The sequence below is a fragment of the Orycteropus afer genome, unplaced genomic scaffold, assembly GCF_000298275.1.
Source record: "Orycteropus afer afer isolate SDZICR_OR568_19922 unplaced genomic scaffold, OryAfe1.0 scaffold00123, whole genome shotgun sequence".
Lineage (NCBI taxonomy): Eukaryota > Metazoa > Chordata > Mammalia > Tubulidentata > Orycteropodidae > Orycteropus > Orycteropus afer.
In genome coordinates, this window is record NW_006921710.1 from 7145983 (window position 1) to 7164326 (window position 18344).

At 48.3% G+C, this 18344-nt stretch overlaps 1 protein-coding gene across 1 annotated transcript in view; it reads right to left on the reverse strand.

Moving 5' to 3' along the window:
* Positions 1 to 6733: 6733 nt before the first annotated feature.
* RALGPS1 (Ral GEF with PH domain and SH3 binding motif 1) overlaps positions 6734 to 18344 on the reverse strand; it is a 392441-nt gene continuing 380830 nt past the window's right edge. Inside the window, exons 14-19 of the mRNA XM_042781469.1 lie at positions 16935 to 17015; positions 15329 to 15434; positions 13253 to 13345; positions 12980 to 13085; positions 11047 to 11138; positions 6734 to 6763 (exon numbers count right to left, since the gene is read on the reverse strand). Coding sequence (XP_042637403.1) covers positions 6734 to 6763; positions 11047 to 11138; positions 12980 to 13085; positions 13253 to 13345; positions 15329 to 15434; positions 16935 to 17015 — 508 coding nt within the window. The remainder of the gene's footprint in view (positions 6764 to 11046; positions 11139 to 12979; positions 13086 to 13252; positions 13346 to 15328; positions 15435 to 16934; positions 17016 to 18344) is intronic.

Here is an 18344-nt window from a genome sequence, read left to right on the forward strand (position 1 = left end):
CTTAGAGCAACCGGGCTTGGCTCAGAGCGTGCCACAGGATAGACGATTTGGGGGTGTCTCTTTGGGCTCTGGATTCCCAACATTCGCTCGGTTTTTCTCTGAGGGAGACCCCTCTCGCAGCTCCCGCTCGGGCTACTCGCCCCAACACCCCGACGGCCCCTGGTCGTTCGGCCCAAGCTCCTCGCCCGATCGCCCTCAGACCCTCTACAGACCTCTTCCCACCCCACAGCCTCGCCACCCTCCGTCCCTTCAGACCGCCACCCCAACCCCTCGTGGCCGCACCCCTCCCGGGTAGCGGTACCTGGGGATCTCGAAGCTGCACCCCCTGCGCCGCAGCGCCGCCCTCTTCTGCCGCAGGAGCGCAGCAGCCGCCCCGCCGGAATCCAGCTCCATCGCCCCGGGCGGGGGCCGCGGGCTCGGGCGCATTCGGGTGGGCTCGGGCTTCGGCGGGTCGCTCGGCTCGAGCCCGCAGCCCACGCCCCGCCCCGCGCGCTCCGTCCAGCCTAGACCACGCCCCCTCCGGCCCCGCCCCCCCCAGCCCCCCCCCGGGGGGCCCCCCCCGCCTCCGGCCCCGCCCCCCCCAGCCCAGAGCGCCCCGCGCCCCGCCGCCAGAGTCCAGGCGTTGCTCCCGCTGCGCGTTCCAGCCGGCCCTCCCGCGCCGGCGCTGCCTGGTTCCCCGGGCCAGCTCTCCGCACCTCTGGTGGGCCGACAAGTTCAAGACGCCCACTCCATCCTCAGTTTGGTCCCGGACCAACTCTGACCCGTCCACGGCCCCGCTACTTCCGCTCCTTACCCTTCAGACAGACACAGGCCCTGCCCACCTACTCCTCCCTCTACTGAGCTCCCGCGTGCGCCCCGCCTTCACGCTAAAGGCTCTACGCGAGAGACCCCTCCTCACCTCAACACCTCCCGGCCCTCCTTTCGTAGCACCGCCCCCTTCTGGGGCCGCCTTTCCTCATGCCCCACCCACTTAATGGCACTGCCCCCTATAGCCCCGCCCCATCTTTTCTAAGCCGCAGTCAGCGCTCAGGACCCGCCCACTCCTCCGGCCCTTCTCTACCCAGAGGCAGTACAGGCCCCAACCACAGCCCCGCCTCTCCCCGCCCCAGTACACGAGAGGGCCCCGCCCACCCCGGTGTCCCCGCCCATACCGCCTACCTTCTCACCTCCGCCGGAGTCCTCCGAGACGCCAGGATACACAGAGTGGTATGTTAAGTTACCCGCAATCGTGGCTAAGCCGACTTTCTATGTTAGTCCGCATTTGTTCCACCCACCAAGGCTTGGCACTGCTGTCTTCTGTAACCTTTTGTGCTGCCTTCGGTCTCAGGGCCTTGAACTGTGTGACCGAGGGCAGGGACTCCATCTGGGGCAGAGCTGGGAGTCTCTATGCCATCTAAACCATGAGGAAGAAGGCCAGCCTCAGCAAACGGGACTTTGCCCCAGCTAGGGAGGTGGGGTCATGCTGGCATGAACCTGGAGTGGTGGCACAGCATCTGCAGGATTGTATGGGGAGGGTGTGCTCGGAGAATCGTCTTTGGAAGGAATTGGCTGGGAAACTGAGGCGGGCATCTTGTCACTCCCTGGCCTCCAGGTGCTTTCTCCCCAAGACCTGTACTCATTTGATGCTACGCCTTCAAGCAGAGAAGCCAGTCTGGAAAGAGAAGGAAGTCGATGTCCAAAAAGGAGACTTGGGAGCCTGAGTCAGAGAAAGATGTAGGTAGAATGGCTGCCTTGTTGCTGAGGGCTTTCCATTCCTATTTCCTGCCCCTCAGGTTTCCATGGACAAGCTTGTGAGATACTCCCCTTGTTTTAAGCGAGATTTTTTTTTTTTTTTGCCTGACATCATGAACCCCTCAACAGTATCTTTTCAGTCTTACATCCCATTACTTCCCAAACCCTTTACTCATTGAAACTGGGTTGCCTGTTTTTTTTTACTCATTGAAACTGGGTTGCCTGTTTTTTTTTCTTTCCCCCAACCTCCTGTGCCTTCTCATTTTTGTCTTCCTCTCGCTCTCACCATGTGTTCTGTGATCTCCCAACTGAATATCCTAATGTCTCCTACCCTCTAAAGCCTTCCCCTGAGTGCTCACAACATTGTCACTGTCCCTTCCTCAGGGCATTGCACTTACATGTCATTTATATTCTAGTCACCTTTTATCTGAGCTCTGATCACCCTATCCCTCCTTCATGCCTCTATCTGACACATCAACTGCTTGCTAAGTGAATGCATGGGACTTTAATAAATTCAGCAAGATTCATTGGAAAACACATTTAATTTCAAAGTAAACAAAGATGTTTGTACATTAAAGTGTTTAATTAGTGAAACAATTATTATCAGTGTAACAAGCTGAAAAATACAGCAACTTGGTACAAGACTGAGGTAACAAAATACTTCACCAAAAATCTAAAGAATCCCACAGAGGGTTGATGTTCAGTGGTTATTGCGGGTGAGACAATTCACAAGAATTAGAGAAAGTCCTTACACAACTGCATGCAGGGGTCTGCTGGAAGAAACGACAGCCCAGGAGAGTGCAACAGATTAAACAAGAAACAAAATGTAGAAACCGATTTTCAACTTACTTTGAAGAATACGTAAGAAATTGAAAACTACTCTCTATGCAACATTTTGAATGCTAAGTGGAAAACCATGCATTTTGGCACAAAATTTATTAAAGGTTATACTATACTAATAATGACTACTGTTTCATTACTGAATGGTCAAGTCGTTCAGAAACGGTTAAAGAGATTAATGGTTATAACATGGACAGGTGATCCATCGTGCTGCTGCTGTGAACAGGAATTTCGGGGCTGTCCACGGCAAACAAGGCTTGTGCAGCACAGGGCTGCAAGTGGTCTAAAGTTCATGGTACGAGTTCTTAACACCCAGGAAAATGCAGCTCTTGCACTAGCTCATGCTGTACTTTTATTTATCATTGAAATGGTAATTTTAAAAACTGACTTAGGAAAAATACTGTGAACATTCTGACCCTGCTCTCTCATTCCATCCTGGAGTCCTTGGTGTACCCAACTACAGGTCTAGCTCTGTGCCTGGCCTTTCTGGGTCAACCCAGCCCCTAGGACAGGGATCTAGTCCTCACTGCGAATGAACTTGCACATCAAGATGCTATTCAGTTTGCAGAGTCTTGTGAAGGCTTTCTGGAGGAATGTGTGCACAGGATTTGTACTCAGGCTAGGAGAGAGGCTAGGTGTTACCAGAGGAGATGCATGTAGGAGGGATTATTTGTTCATTGGGTGGCAGCTCCAAGAGGGCGGGGATTGGGTCTGTTTTTCAGCCATTTTTATCTCCAGTAGAGCCTGGCACATGGGAAGCACTCATTACAAATGTGAATGAATCAATTGATGGTTTTGTGCAGAGCATCTTTTATTTCAAAGGAACTCTTGTAGTGTTTTTGTTTGTTTAATATGAAGTTACTCAACATGTCAATATGATGTGAGACTGATTAAAGTCATTTCTGGAGTCAAAAAAATGCAGCGTTCACAAGCATTAGCAATGTGGGCGGAAAACTCTGAACTCAACCCGTGGAATGAAAATGGACCTCGCTTGCAAATGGCTTCCCATTTTTCACTTTTAAAATGGCATCCTAAAAGACACATCTCTTGGGCTTAGAAGGTGGGGGGAATATGAAAGAAGTATTGGCCATCTTAGTAAGAACAACATGCTTTATAAATTCAGTTGGCAAGAGGGTGGGTTGTTTCCCAAGAAGAATCCTGCGAGTATCTTCTTCCTCAGGTTCCAGTCCGACAGGGGGATGCATGGGCTTCTATGTAGGGGAAAGAAGGGAGGCCACTCTCACTCGGAACAATATTCCTACTGCTCTCCACTAAATCAATTCTCCATGAAGTATTTCAGTTGCCACAATGCACTTGCCTGACCTTTAGTTACAAAATGATTCAACTGTAAGGGGTGAAAGAGTTATTCCAAGGGAGTGATGAGTGAGCTGACCTTGGGACATCACAATGATACTAGCTGCCTACTCCACTGTTTGTAGACAGCATTCTACAATTTTCATTTTGGGGTGCCATGATCTGTTTACTTAAAGATATAGCATATGCAAGGTATTTCACCTTTAATGGTTTCACAAATATTTGTGCACTGTGGACAGTTTAAAGAGCAAAAGACAGAAATGTTTCCCTCCAGGGTGAGAATCCACTCATAGACTTTCCCTCTTTGTGGCTTGTGCCTAGCCTCCTTACCTGCAGCCTGAAGGACAAACCAACACCAGAGACGATACTCAGCACTTAACTCACGCGCTTGGCCCCGAGTCCCTCCTTGGAGGGCCGAGTACATTTCTGCTTCGTCTCTAGGACTCTTTTGGTGTGTTCAGGGTTCTTCTTAGGTTCCATGAGGCCTTTTCCAACAGTCTAAACAGATTCTTCAAAAGTCCAAGCTAAGAATTTTTCTGGGAGGGGATGTGGGATCAGGCTGAATGCATGAGAATTCTTTGAAAAGAACTGCAATTGTGCTATTCAAATTAGGTTTAGAAGAAAATATTTGGGAAAGGTAAGTCTGTAAAGGGTAGAAAATCATCTGATTTAGTAGAGCCCCAAATTCTGAGGTTTTTGGATTGGTATCCATCATATTTTATGTGACAGAAACCAGGACAGTTTGAAGAGTAGAGAAATCCAAGGAAAATAAGTAGCAGATGTTCCAGTCTTGCATTTTCATTCACATTTAAGACTTTTAAAAAATTTATATGCAGAATGACTTTCAATGTAGGTTAAAGTGTTAACACTATATGGTTCTGGTCAGAGGTTACTGGGAGTATTTGGCATTTTCATTCTGCCTCTAGATGCTCATTATTATAAGTCATTGGTGCAAATTAACCACACGCATTCTGACACCAGCTATGGGTATGTGTACAAAGCACCCATGGCCAAGGTGTGATGGCATCGACCTTACCATCTGAAGGTTCTCCCAGTACTCCAGTCTTTGTTCAAAAGCAGAGTTACTGAGCACAGTAAGGTTTAGCCACAAAATATTGCCTTGGTAACAACTACTTTCCACACCAATTCATTCAAGTGTTCATAAAAGTTGTCATCATTTGAACAGCATACAGCGGTGGGTCCTTTGGTAGTTTTTCAAATGACCTGTTACCAGTTTACTGGTTTAGATGTTATTTTGAAGCATCTTGTTCAGAAACTCTTAAGGGTAGTTTGATGCCCAATCAGTATGAGCTCTGAAACCATGATGGCTACAAGGACCCCAGAAAAGTAGTCTCTCTCAGAAAACTAAGAGTTTCCTTCTCAGAATTAGGACCCTTGAATTAAAAAGAGAGGGAAAGTAGCTATGATAATAGAGTAATTCATCATTTTGAGTAAAAATGTATCTGTGCAAAATAAAAGTCACTTTAAGATAATGACAAGAGGTAACAGATAAAGGACGTTGTTCATGTGGAGAGCTCTTAACTGAATATAGAGCTTGGACGGTTTACTCCCCAGGGCTTTGCTGTCTCGTCACTGTGGTCATCAACAATTGTGCCCTTGGACTTGGATGATGGAGAATTTGCTGGTGACTATGTTTGGAGCATGTAGGGGACAAGACAGGGGGAGCTTAAGGCCTCAGTGTCACTCAGCTCCCCAGCATTATTAGGATTCCCCGTGGGCCCTGCCCTGGCAGTGGAAGCAAATGCGTGAGATGATGGGAGCAAAAATCTTGCCCTGCAGGGAGAGACTAGTACAAAGTAGCTACTGTACAGGCATTCACTGTGTGCCTGGTGACCTCTCAGCTGTGCCAGATGGAGCTGGAGAAAATGCAACAACTTCCCATTCTCACATGGTGGGAAGGGGTGAGAAGAGAAGGGGCTTCAGACCCTGTCTGGGAGAGGAGATGGGAGGAAGCAAGCAGGCCAGTGGCCCAGTCCACAGTCCTGAAGCTGGGCCCTGTCGTGGAAGGGCTGACAGCAACAAGGCCTAGAAGGGACCCAGGGGGCCCAGGGAGCAGGCCTTCCAGATGAATAGCACCCATAGGAACAGAAAACAAGACACAATTTAAGGCATTATTTGTTTACAGTAAAAGAACACAAGGGATCCTTAACACAGAAGTAATCTGGGCTCTCACTCTGACCTTCCTTGGTGGACAAGGGTGTAACTTAAGGTGAAAGCAGGGCCTCAATGCCAATGAAGTGTGTGATGTCACAAGTCTTGTGCCAAAATGCATGTTTCTCAGAGCTCACACTCGCTCGCTCGCACGCACACATATACAGCACGCACACGCAGAGGACGCTTCGAGGGTTGTACAAAATCTGAGGCAGCCCTGTGGGCGAGCAATCCCGTGCACTTGGGGTGTAAAAAGCCTGTTCCACAGCCTCTTCCTCCTCTCCGGCCCCTCATGCAGGTGAACACTGTCCACTCTTTTGTGCAGAAGAAAGCACTGAGAACCCAACATGGGCCAAATGCTGTCTAGTCGCAGAAGTAGCTCGTGGACGAGGGCCCAGAGAAGGAGAGTGTAGCTTGGGGTCCAACCACGGCCCTGCGAGGTGGTGCTGCAGAGTGAGTGTCATGAGAGTCGCCAGGGGTTGATAAGTGGATCCCGCACCAGAGGAGGCCTCTGGGACTGGGAGGCCACAGACCGCGTCCCCTTGAGTCTCAGCAGCTGTGACTTTCCCAGCAGCCTGGCCAACAGCCTGTGCCCAGGGCGTGTTCTCCTCCACCAGTTCCGGGCTGGGGAATCCCAGAAGCCTTTGAAGTAAGTCATGCCAAGCCCCGCAGAGACTTATTCAAATGACATAAGGTTTGCAGGTACCTAGAAAAGAAAGCTCAGCCTCTTGTCAAAGTTTTACCTTTTGAAAGGGGGCAGTGGTGGTCCCTAGGGGAAGAGGCCAGACCCTTCTCAGTTAGTCTGTGAATGAGCAGCTCAGGTGGAGAGAGGGCACAATAATTACAATAATCACCATTTGTTCAGTGACCGCTGTGTGCCAGGCACAGTCCTGAGCACTTCAAAGGCCTCACAACAACCCCATGAGGCAGGTGCTGGAATGATCCCCATTATGAAGGTGAAGAAACTAAGGCTTAGAGAGATTAAGTGCACAGTGAATAAGTGGCTGTGCTGAGACACCAGACCACTCTCACCCACTGCCCTCTGAGCAAAATAAATCTGCACAGGAGCAGAGCATGTGCCTCTGGAGAGGGGACCAGGAGAGTGGGGTCGCAGTTAGGGGATGGCAGGGACTGGCAAATGGAAGCACAGGAGAAGGAGGACGTTTGAGGATATTGGGAACCCAAAGACGTTCCCATAGCTATGCCCCAGAGCTGCTGCCTGGATAAGACCCCAGTGCCCTTTATGGTGTCCTTTATGGTGTACGTGTAGGGGAGACTACAGCCCCAAGGGCAGCCTGCTTCTCCCTCCCTTCAAAATGGCCAACACATCCCCAGCCCCAGCCCTCTTTGCCTACTACTGCCCTGGGCTCTAGATTTGATTTAGAAGCAATTTAATCAAAACCAAATCCATCTTGGCATCAATTTGGTCAAAGTGATGAACTGGAAAAAATGTATCTCCTTGTTAGGAAACAGTTACAAGAATGGTCACAGCATCAGGGTTCAAAATAGCAAAAAGCAGGAAACCATTCTTGGCATCATGGACAGAACTGATGAAAAACAAAACAGTAAAAATAAATGAATGAAGCTACAACATGAATTAACACAGATGAATTTTAGGGACGCACTGCAGGAGAAAAGCAAGTCACAGAAGAAAATATATAGTTATGGTTTTGTTTCTAAAAAAATAATAGTAAAAAACACACACCAGAGATACATCACACATTGAGTAGGGAGTCTCATACCTGTGCTAAGATGATAAGGGAAAACAAAAGGACAAACACACAAATCAGGAGTGGTTAGTGGGTGGCAGAGAGGGGGGATTAGGGAGGGGCACCTGAGGGAGAGAAGGAGCTCTGGTGCACAGTGGCTAAGCGCTTGGTTCCTAACCTTGGTTCCCTGTTAAGATTTAGAGCCTCGGAAACCCTATAGAGCTCCCCTACTCCGCCCTATAGGCTCTCTCTGAGTCAGAATCGACTCAAAGGCAATGGGTTTTTGGGTCCTGTGGGAGTGGGCTCCAAGGCCGTGGGAGGTCCAGCTTAGGCAAAGTGGTGGGTGGGTGAGTGCATTTTTATTTTTCACTGCTGCTGTTTACACCTTACATGTTTACACACGTTATAAATACTGTCTTAGTGTATTCAGTGTTAAAAACAATTCTTAAAATTGCAATTCCACAAAGCAGAAATGCATCTTCTCAGTCACTGTACAGATGCATTTCTGTAACACTCTTCATTACATCTGCCTTGGATTCCATCACACACCGTGCTGTGATTTATCTAAGTAATCTTCTGCTGTTGAGTATTTCGGTTGTTGTCAACTTTTTATTATTACATATAGCACGGAATAGGAATATTTGGTTGAGTAAATTAGAAATAAAAAGTAGAAAAAGTAAGATATCTCCTCCCTTTGGTCTGAAAATTGGGCAAAACTATTTAAAATTTGCAAAACCTCCTTTTGGCTCTGTATTTGTCAATTCATGAAATTCCATCCATTTCTCCTTCTGATCAAATACCAGCTCTGCCAAACTGGTTTGACCCAGTCACCTTCTATCTGTTGCAGAGCTGCTGGCACCCTCTGACTGCTTCCCCAGAGAGGGACAATGGTGGCTTCTTGCTCAGGGCTTCCACCCCTGCTTCTTGTCAGGACCCATCCAGATACCAGCATTAGGAACAGGGCGGAGACCAAGGTCCTGCCTGTCTCCCTGCTGGTGAGGGGCAGTGCTCCTTCATTAGACAGCTCCAAGCAGCCCCCCACAGCCATCTCCCACCCCCACCAACCTGGAGGCCCACCTCATGGCTCACAGGCCCTGTTAAACCTAGAGCCACCCTAGCCTCCTGTTCATAGGTTGCAGGGGCCATCTGAGTGTGGCAGGTGAGCTCCAGTGTGCTGTGCTCTTAGAAGGCGGCACTCAGAGCTAACAAGGGGCCCCAGACAGTGTGGCCAGTGCAGAGGAGGACAGGATGCTTGTCCTCTAGACACCTGAGGTGGCACCAGCCTTTGTTTAAGCCTCAATGCAATGTTCACATTAGATTACCTGGAGATGACTGCTGACCAAAGCCTCTTGTCTTTCGATCATGCAGATGGGCAAATACATTTGTTTAATATAAAAAGTATGTATATAAGCACTCTGGAAACTACATAAGTATAATTTCTTACAGAAGTATACAGTTTTTCATGTATCATTTTAGAAATTTTACATGCATATGCAAACATACATATAATAAATATGCATATGCATCTTAATACAAATGAGATCATCCTTTACATACATTTTATATTTTACTTTTGTATTAATATCTTGGAGATTCTTTCTGGTTATCATACACAGATCTAACTCAATCTCTTTAATGGCTCTTAAGTGTTGCACCATAGGGACCTAGTAATGGTCACTGAAGTGGTTTCCAGGGTTATTTCTATCAAGAACAATGCTGCAGTGAACATTCTTAAATCAACATCTTTTGTATGTGTGTGGGTGAATCCCTACGACAAATTCCAGGGACTCGACTGCAATTTATTTTAAGCCTCCCTGTGTTACCTCAAGTTTGTCCCTGTACTGGTCTTATCCTATAGTTCAAGGATTTTCTGGATCCTGATTTTGTTATCCAACCTGTTCATTCTGCTTTCTAGCTGGTCACAGATGTCATCATGCATGTAACAGATGGAAATCTAAACAGGGCCTCGCTGAGTACAGAGTGCTAGGACAAGCCACTAGAGACTTCCCTCCAATTCACAAGAACCTCTCTAAGAGGCTATAAAGTCTGTGAAACTGACACCGCTGAAGTCCCTACACTCCCAGATCCAAAAGCCAGTGTGGACTTGCTTTTACTGAGGTTCCCTCAGCCTCTGAGGAGCTGCCTGTAGTGAGATGGCTTATCTTACACTCTCAGCTGCTACATTTATTCCCTGCCCTGGGCCCTGGTGCTCTCCTTAGACTGGCTGAGGAGGGGGACCCAACTTCCCCAGCTCCACCTCTGGCTGCTCCCTGTGGAACATGGACATGGGTACTTATGGATAGGAGGCATGACAGTGCCACCAGGAGCTCGAGTGCTGCCCACCTGCCCACCCTGGGGGCAGGACGGTCCGGCCTGTCCTCCAGTGGCGCTCAGGGTGGAGGCGGCCACTTCTCTCACAAGCCTGGACAGCCGTGGCTGTGCTTCCGGGACTTAGCTCAACTCCAGGAACCTGAGCACACCAAGGGGTCCCAAGGAAGTATGAGGCAGGGAGGCTCAGTGGACAAGTCCAGAGTCAGGGGTCAGGCAGAAATGGGTTAGATCCTCCTACTTACCAACTGGGATTGTACACAAGTATCTGCCACTTTCTGAGCCCCGGTGTCCTCAATGTCAAATGCAGAGAGTAAGAGAACCTACCTCATGGATGTTGTGAGGATGTGGCTTATTCTCTTATGTAAAGCATTTAGCATAATGTCTGGTGCCAGGGAATGGGTGGGAGTAGATGGGTAGGAAGACTACATTCCAGAGGGGGCCACATCAATACAAATCCTACTGGTTCCAACAGCTAATCTGAAACCCCTTCCTTCATCAGTAGCCTTGCTGGGCACATGGTTAGCTCTCAATAAATGAGCTATTATTATTACTCCTAAGGGTTGTATGGGCTACAAGGCCCTTTCGTCAGTTTGGAGTGTTCCCATGACAGCCCCTCTGGGGGTGACAGTCTAAATCAATACTGCAGCCTGACCCTTGGGGTGACAGCACAGCTGCCCGCCTAACTGTTCCACGATGACTGCTTTTGTGGTGTTTCCTTTGGTGGGAAAAGCACAGGGACAAGAGTCAAAGTTCTGGGCTGAAGCTGGGCTTAGTTCTAAGCTGAGCAGGGGGTGCTTTGTCTCATGGAAAAAGGCTGATCAAAAGAGTGGCTGAGAGCATTGCTGGTGGGCTCTGAGGGGTAAGCAGGGAGCCCAGCTTTCTAAAGACCTTTAGTCCCAAGGGTGGGAGAAGGTGTTTCAGATGACAAGCAGGATTTTGGTGACTTTACCTGAGGCCTGTTGCTTTTACATGCATCATCCAAATGCTTGTGCCACAGTATTGCATGAAACCGGGAACCAGTCTGAAACTTGTAAACATTGCCTGATGGGTAAAGAAACCTTTGGTTAAGAGGAGTGTCACGCAGAAGGATCAGCCTGGGGCTAGATGTGAAGATAACATGAATATGGGTAACTAAGGAAGACTCCTTGTTCGCAGTCTGCAGAGGAGGCAGCTTTGTGCACTCCAGGGCTTTCTCTTGGATCAGGGGCACAGCCATTTTGGAGGCCATGCGTGCCTCTGGCAGTCTGGTAAGGCTTGTGGATCCCTTTGCAGAATAATGTTTTCAAATGCATAGAATAAAATACAAAAGAAATAATATTGAAATATAGCTATGTAATTATATACATGCTTTCTATGGATAATAATTAGGTCTAGTGGCAGGTCTGATTCGATACTAAAATTTGGAAGTAACGAGTATAAATGATATTTTGAGGTATCTGCAACAATATGTGATAAGAAAACACTGTGATTTCTCTTGAAGATAAAAATCAGACACTGGTAATATTCTTAAAGTTCAATACTTACAACCGTAACTGAAGTAGTTACAGGCTACTGAAAACAAAGATACCATTCTTTCCCATTCAAATTCTTGGTCCTTTTGAATTCTATCCACAGACACTGCCTATCCTGGACACTTCCATCTGCTAGAAACCAAACACCAAACCCACTGCCATCAAGTTGATTCCGATTCATATTAGGGACAATGTTTTCCTGCGGGCTAAAGCCCAAGAACAGCAGCCTGTGGTCCCTTTGGCCACAGGGTTTTTAAGTCAAGCTCATGTAGGCAAGGCCTTAACTTCCTAAAGAAACCACCTCTCATCTTGGCCCAGAGTGTCAAGGAATACACTCAAAACAGTAACCAACTGAGGTCACACTACTGATAGTATTTGGGTTAAATCACCCAGACATTGAGTGGAGAACTTGACAATCTACCTCTCCTTCCCATTCCCAAAGCTCTTGGAAGCAGACTGCCATCTCTGTAGTCCTTTTGTTTCTTTGCTTCCCAGCTAAGAACATGAGAGCCTTGACACTCCAAGTATGGCCTGTTGACCAGTAGCATCACCTAGGTGCTTGTTAGAAATGCAGAATCTTGTTCCTGCCTCAGATTTATTAAATCCAAATCTGTAGTTTAACAAGACCCTCAGGTGATTTGTATATACCCGAACCCTGCATTAGAATATTCCTGTTAAGATGTGAAGATGACTGGGGACATTACAACCCCAGTAAGTTTGCTTGGCTGCAACCAACATCTAGGCATTTTTTTTTTTGATATGGCACGGGCTACAGAGAAGTCTACCAAAAAAAAAAAAAAAAAAAAAAAGATGGCCTATTCTGAACATCAATGAAGATGAGGCTTCTGGACAAGGTGGTACCCAGAACCTCTCCTTTCTCCTAGCATGGTCATGGAGAAAGGATAGAATCTGGAGGAACTGGAAGATGGCTGGGGGAAATTCCTATAAAGTTGGAGCTTATATAAATTCTTTGTGAAAGGGTTTTTCCGAGTTGACCTTTGACAGGGACTCTGCCAGACGCTCATGGCACAGGCAATGTCAAGGGTTTCCTAAAATCCCCCAAGCCACATCTAGTCACTTCATCACCAGCATAAATTTATTCCAAGACCCCAAGACTATAGTTTCAAGGGTGAGGAGCCCCAGTAGCCTTTGGAAAGACCACAAAGAGTTTCCTACTGCTGTGTGCCAGCACTGCACACTGGACATGCTGACCATCATCTAAGTAGCTTTCGTGAAGTAGTAAGGGGACTCTGAGAACATCAGAACCTAAAGCAAAGGGAAAATATCAGCCGATTCTAGTATTTCAAACTGCATCATTAGTAGAAGAGAAAAAAGAAGCAGAGAATGCGTAGGTGCTGGCCTGCTGCCTACCTTTGTCAGGGTTGTTCAGCTGGAAGATATCCGGGTGCTCAGGGTCATCGGGCAGCTGCACCATCCAGCCCGTAATGGAGACCTTTTTGCCAGGCGTGGATTTATACTGCAAGAGAGCAGAAACACATCTGGGAGGCCAGAGCCCACACCCTCTTTGTGTTTCCCCTCTACAGGAAGGCAGACTTGGGCCAGACAAGACTTCCCTCCCACATAATGACCACACACCTCCCTTTCCTGCAGCTCCCAGAGGTGCCTTTCAGACCCAGAACTTACATGTTTTCTGTCTGTGCCCCGTAAGGACTTGGCTCCGTAGTAGAGGAGGGTGGATCCTGAGAGTATGACCCAATACCTGGTCCACGAGGACAGCTACAGAGGAAGGGGAGGTAGAATGATAAATAAGGCTGAGGGTGGTGGGGATGGGTGTCACCCCGGCTGCCTGGTTACAGACCTAGCTATATGGGTGGAAGGGTGCCCAGCCCTCATCATGGCAGTGCAGGCCTCAACTCTTCTCTGGCCCTCCACCACCCCTTCTCAATGCTACTTCTACCACAGGCCACTCTTCACAGAGAGCCTTTGTTTTCCCCCACCCTTTAGAAGGCGGTGTCAGGGCATAATTCCTGTGTGCAGGTGACCTGACCCAAGAATGTCCCGGGGAAAAACATTTTTAAAACATAGCCATGAAAACCTATAGCCTATAAGAACCAAAATGTCTGCAATAAGGTGCTCTGGCTGAGACTGAATGCCAACATTTTTGAAGTCTTTATGGTTGGACATGGGAAAACTCCTGTCCATGGAAAAACCCTGCAAAGCTGCAGGCACTGTTTCTATTTCTCTAGAGGTGAAGGCTGGACTTCCCCATTCAGAGGGCTCTGCTCCTCAGTTTGGGGTAAATCACTTCAATGGGCATTCTGGTAACGCAAAGGTGCAGCAAGTATCCCATCCTGGGAGTGAAAGCTTAAGTCCACAAGGAGCAAACTGCTCTGCATCGCAGTGCACAAGGCTGTCTTCATGCTTGATGGAGGAGCAGGGCTGCAGATGGGGACAGCAGCACCTTTCAGATTTCTTGACTGACACCCACAGGAAGAAATGTATTTTGTATCACAACTCAGCACACATATGTGTATATATGTAGAAGCGAGAAAATTTTCATGAACAATACTTACCTTTTACTATGTATATAGGGTCGCTAAGAGTCAGAATTGACTCAGTGGCAACGGGCTTTTTCTTTCTTTTTGGTTTACGTATAATGAACTCCTTATTTCCTTTCCATTGAGTCCATTTTGCATTATTTGATTCAAAAATACTGGTCATGACCCACTGGATTGAGTTAATCACTAACTATAGCATAATTAACTAACAACCAGCATTTGGGAAGACACTGTTTTAAGAAAACTTCCTCTCTTTGGCCTTGGAATGACTGAGGCCTGGACTCTGGGTAAGGCAGAGAAGCACTCAGGTCTTTCCAACAGGGTAGCAAGCTAGATACTGAGCTCCATGTCAGAGGATGCTTTGTGACACTCTGGATTCAGGTGACAGAGTAAGGCCCGGAGCTGGTGTAAAGATTCCTCCTCACCCACAAGCTGCCAGCACCTGAAGACAGGGGGCTTTAAGAGCATCTGGAGGTGATAGCAGGCAAGGACCTTAGCATCTTCACCGGGAGGGGGTGGCTCTGTGGGCAGTGGACAGAGAGCAGGAGTCTGAGCAGGAGGGGAAGGGCAGAGCAGATGCTGCCTGGAGAGGCAGCTCCAAGACCGGTTTGTAGGTAACTTGCCGTGAGTGACCAGAGGTAACTGAGAGGACTTTGCAAGGGGGCTGAGGCCCTGCTATGGATGGAGACAGTGGAGCCATTGACCTCTGGGTCCTGCATGGATGACTTGAGGGCTAATGGTGGAGCCTGAAAGGCCTTCTGATTCCTTATTCTTGTCCCTTCATCACTCGTTTTAGAATGGAAAGGCAGAGAGAAAGAAAGAGAACCTGCATCTGGGAATAGCACCCAGCAGTGGGTGTGTTCTGGGACACTTGGGCCTCTGGGACTGTGCTGACTCTCTCAGGGGGCAGCACCCACATTAACTCCTAGGTGTTTCCAGACTACCACTGAGAGATAATACAATGATCCCAGCTCAATATAATCATTACAACATCTGTGCTCTGCATGCTTACTGTGTGCAGGCCTTCCACCAAGCATGTGAAAATCTCGCTCAGTCCTCTAGGAAGCAGGCATTATTTCATTTCTATTTACAGATGTGGACACTGAGGCCCTTGCCCACCCAGAGGCAGAGAGGCTAGAACCCTGATCTGCTGGTTTCTGGAACCCATGCTGCCTTCACACCAATGTGCGTCTGCACTCACCGCAGGCTTCCGTCCTTCCTTGAGCAGGGTTTTCCTTCTCAGAGGCCCCTCCATGGTGGGCACTGCTGCAGAGCTCCCCAGAGTACAGATGCATGGGCCGGTGGGGCTGCAGGAAGACCACCAGTCAAATATCACCCTGGAGAAGCTGAGGTCACATACTTTCTCACTCACTGGGGTCCTCACACCACAGTCTGTTGGCCAGTGTTCCCCACTGTGGAGTTCGTAACATTCCTGCAGGCTGGAGGACTCCACAGTGCCGGGGCAAAGTCAGGGAGTGGAGGAGGGCCCAAGGCCACAGAAGAGCACAAAGGAAGGTGGCCCTAAGCTCACCCACAGTTGTGAACCTCCCTTTCTGAGGGTTGTAAAGGTCTAGGTTTGGTAACCAAGTTCCTCATAACCCAGGCCCCTAGCAGCACTCCCCGTACTATTCTGATACCTTGGCTGAGGCTTCCTCCTGGCCTCTCCCCTGGGCTCACACCTGGTGGCAGATGGGGCCTCTACATATGAGGAATTCGGGTCCTATGCAGCCTTAGCTGTTGCTGCCCCAAGAAGACAAAGGGGACTGGGAAAGGGGAGGAAGGGACGGGGAAGGCACTCTATCACTCCCTGCACCTTCTTAGCTGGAGCTCTTTTCTCACCCTCTCCCATGGGAATTCAGGTGCCACCTAGAGGTGAAGACATCCAAATACACCACCAGCCCAGACCTCTCCCCTAAACTCCAGATCTGCACAAGCTCCTGCACATTGGATACCACCCCTCACCTGCACACTTCCACCTCCATTCAACCCATCATTGCCTTCCTCCAAACCTGTTCTTCCTTCTCATCTGGGTGAATGGCACCACCACTTCCCTGGCTTCTTGACCCAGTAACCTGGGAGTTTTCTTCTCTCTCCTACCACCCACAACTAATCAATCCCAAGGATTCTAAATATGCCCTGACTGTCCACCATAGCCATCTCAGACCCCCACCTAAGGCCAGAATTTGACCTTCCCTTTGAAGAACTGCCTGATGCTCTTGCTTAGTCTTTCTGAATCTACTCTTGTCATGGCCAGGATGACCAGGCATGTCACTACCCTTCTCTCCCCTCCCCTCCCCTCCCCTCCCACATCAAACCCCTTCCATGGCTTCCACTGGTTTGTCCCCCAGCTGGATGTAGCTCCAGACCACCTCTCCAGCCTCATCTTGTACCTTTCTCTTCTCTCTCATTTCTTAAAACATTGACTTTCCTTCACTCACTAATTCACCCTGTTTTTCCTACCTCACAGCCTCTATAGGCTGTCCCTTTGGCGAGAAATATTCTTATCAGTCCTACTCCTCTCCAACCATTATATGGCTACTTCCTGTAAATTTTCCCATCACTTCTTTGGGGAGAACTTCCTTATTCTCCCTAAGAAACTTTCTCTTCTTATCTCTCCCAGAAGACCCCATACCTCCTCTCTGGGACAATTAGTACACCTGGGTTTATTTGTTTGGTTCTTGTCTGTTTTGTAGCAGTAGCCTCTTAAAAGGAGAGACTGTGTCTGTCTCATTCAGCAGCCTGTAACACAAGGTTGGCATGCAATGAGCAGTCTTTAACATATGTTGAGTAAATGAATAAATGGGTACCTGTAGACACAGCTCCGGGTTCTGGGAGAATTCCGAACTGGAACCCGCCAATTGGGCCCCAGGGTGGCATAGAGACGTCCCCTGCTTCAGAGGGAATGGGTTGGATTTTAGCAACATGCTGGAAAGACCAGGTACTCCCGAAGGAAGCAAGAGCATCTTAGACTATGTGGTCATTAGCTCAGGCAGCCCTGTAGAGCAAAAGTGCCCCCCAGCTCCTAATCCAGTCTCCTTGGTCATGCTGCAAGCACGTCTGCAGCACATCTGGAGCGGCCAGGTCAGTGATTGCAACACCTTCCAAAGCCTCCATTTATTTAAGTACCCAAGTCTCCAGGTAATTGTTTCCTTAATTCATTATTGAATTTTCACCTATTTTCTAGTGTCAACAGGATGACTAAAATACAGGATAAACTCACTTACCACAATGCAAATTTGAGATGTTTAATAAAAAATGCCATTCAGCTCATATATCCCACAACAAGACCAAATTAAAAGCACATAGATACAGAATTGTGGGCAGTCTTGGACACTGGGCCTGGTGGGCATGCACAACATCACCATTCACCAGGACACAACTGAATCCCTCCGTTTGCTGCATCAACCCTGCAGTCTCCTTCGCTGGCTCTACCTAGTCTCCCATGAGCTTGCTCTGTGACCTGCTGCAGAGGAAAGTTTGCACTCCAGGATTTCGCCATCTGGCTTTTCTTTCACATGCAGCTACCCAGGGGAGTCTTTCCAGGGGAAGGTGCAAGATAATGCATTTAGGGGAATGCTTCCATTCTCTCCTCTCTTTAATAAAAAATGCCATTCAGCTCATATATCCCACAACAAGTGCACACAGGTACAGAATTGTAGGCAATCTTTTTTAGAAAAATCACTTCCTGTGTCCACTTCTCTCCAACTCTTCACCCTCGCAGCATGGTCAATCCTTGAACTACAGCTTTCTTTGCCCATTGGTCAGAAAACAATATAATGCAATTTATATAGTCTGACAATATCCAGACTTTCTTTCCAAATATTCCCCCAGTTCTCTACTGCTAGTTCTAGTAGTGTAGTGCCTAAGGCACTTGACTGCTCACCAGAAGGCTGGTGGTTGGAACCCACCAGCCACTCCTCGGAAGAAAGGTTGGGCAATCTACTTCCATAGTGATACCGCCTTGGAAACCCAAAGAGGGGTTGCTATGAGTCGGGGACGACTCAATGGCAAACAACAACAACAAGTTCTAGGTTGCTGCATATTGCTCTATGTCACAGACACTTGTGGGAAGAAGTACAGTGGTGCATCATATGTTGAATGAGTCCAGGGTTTTCGAAGAGGTAGCCGTGCTGCTTCCTTCCCCTCCATCCTTCAACCAAGGAGGAACCATTCTTGATGACTCTATCTGGGTCAACTGTTCAGGTGGGAGTCTGGCG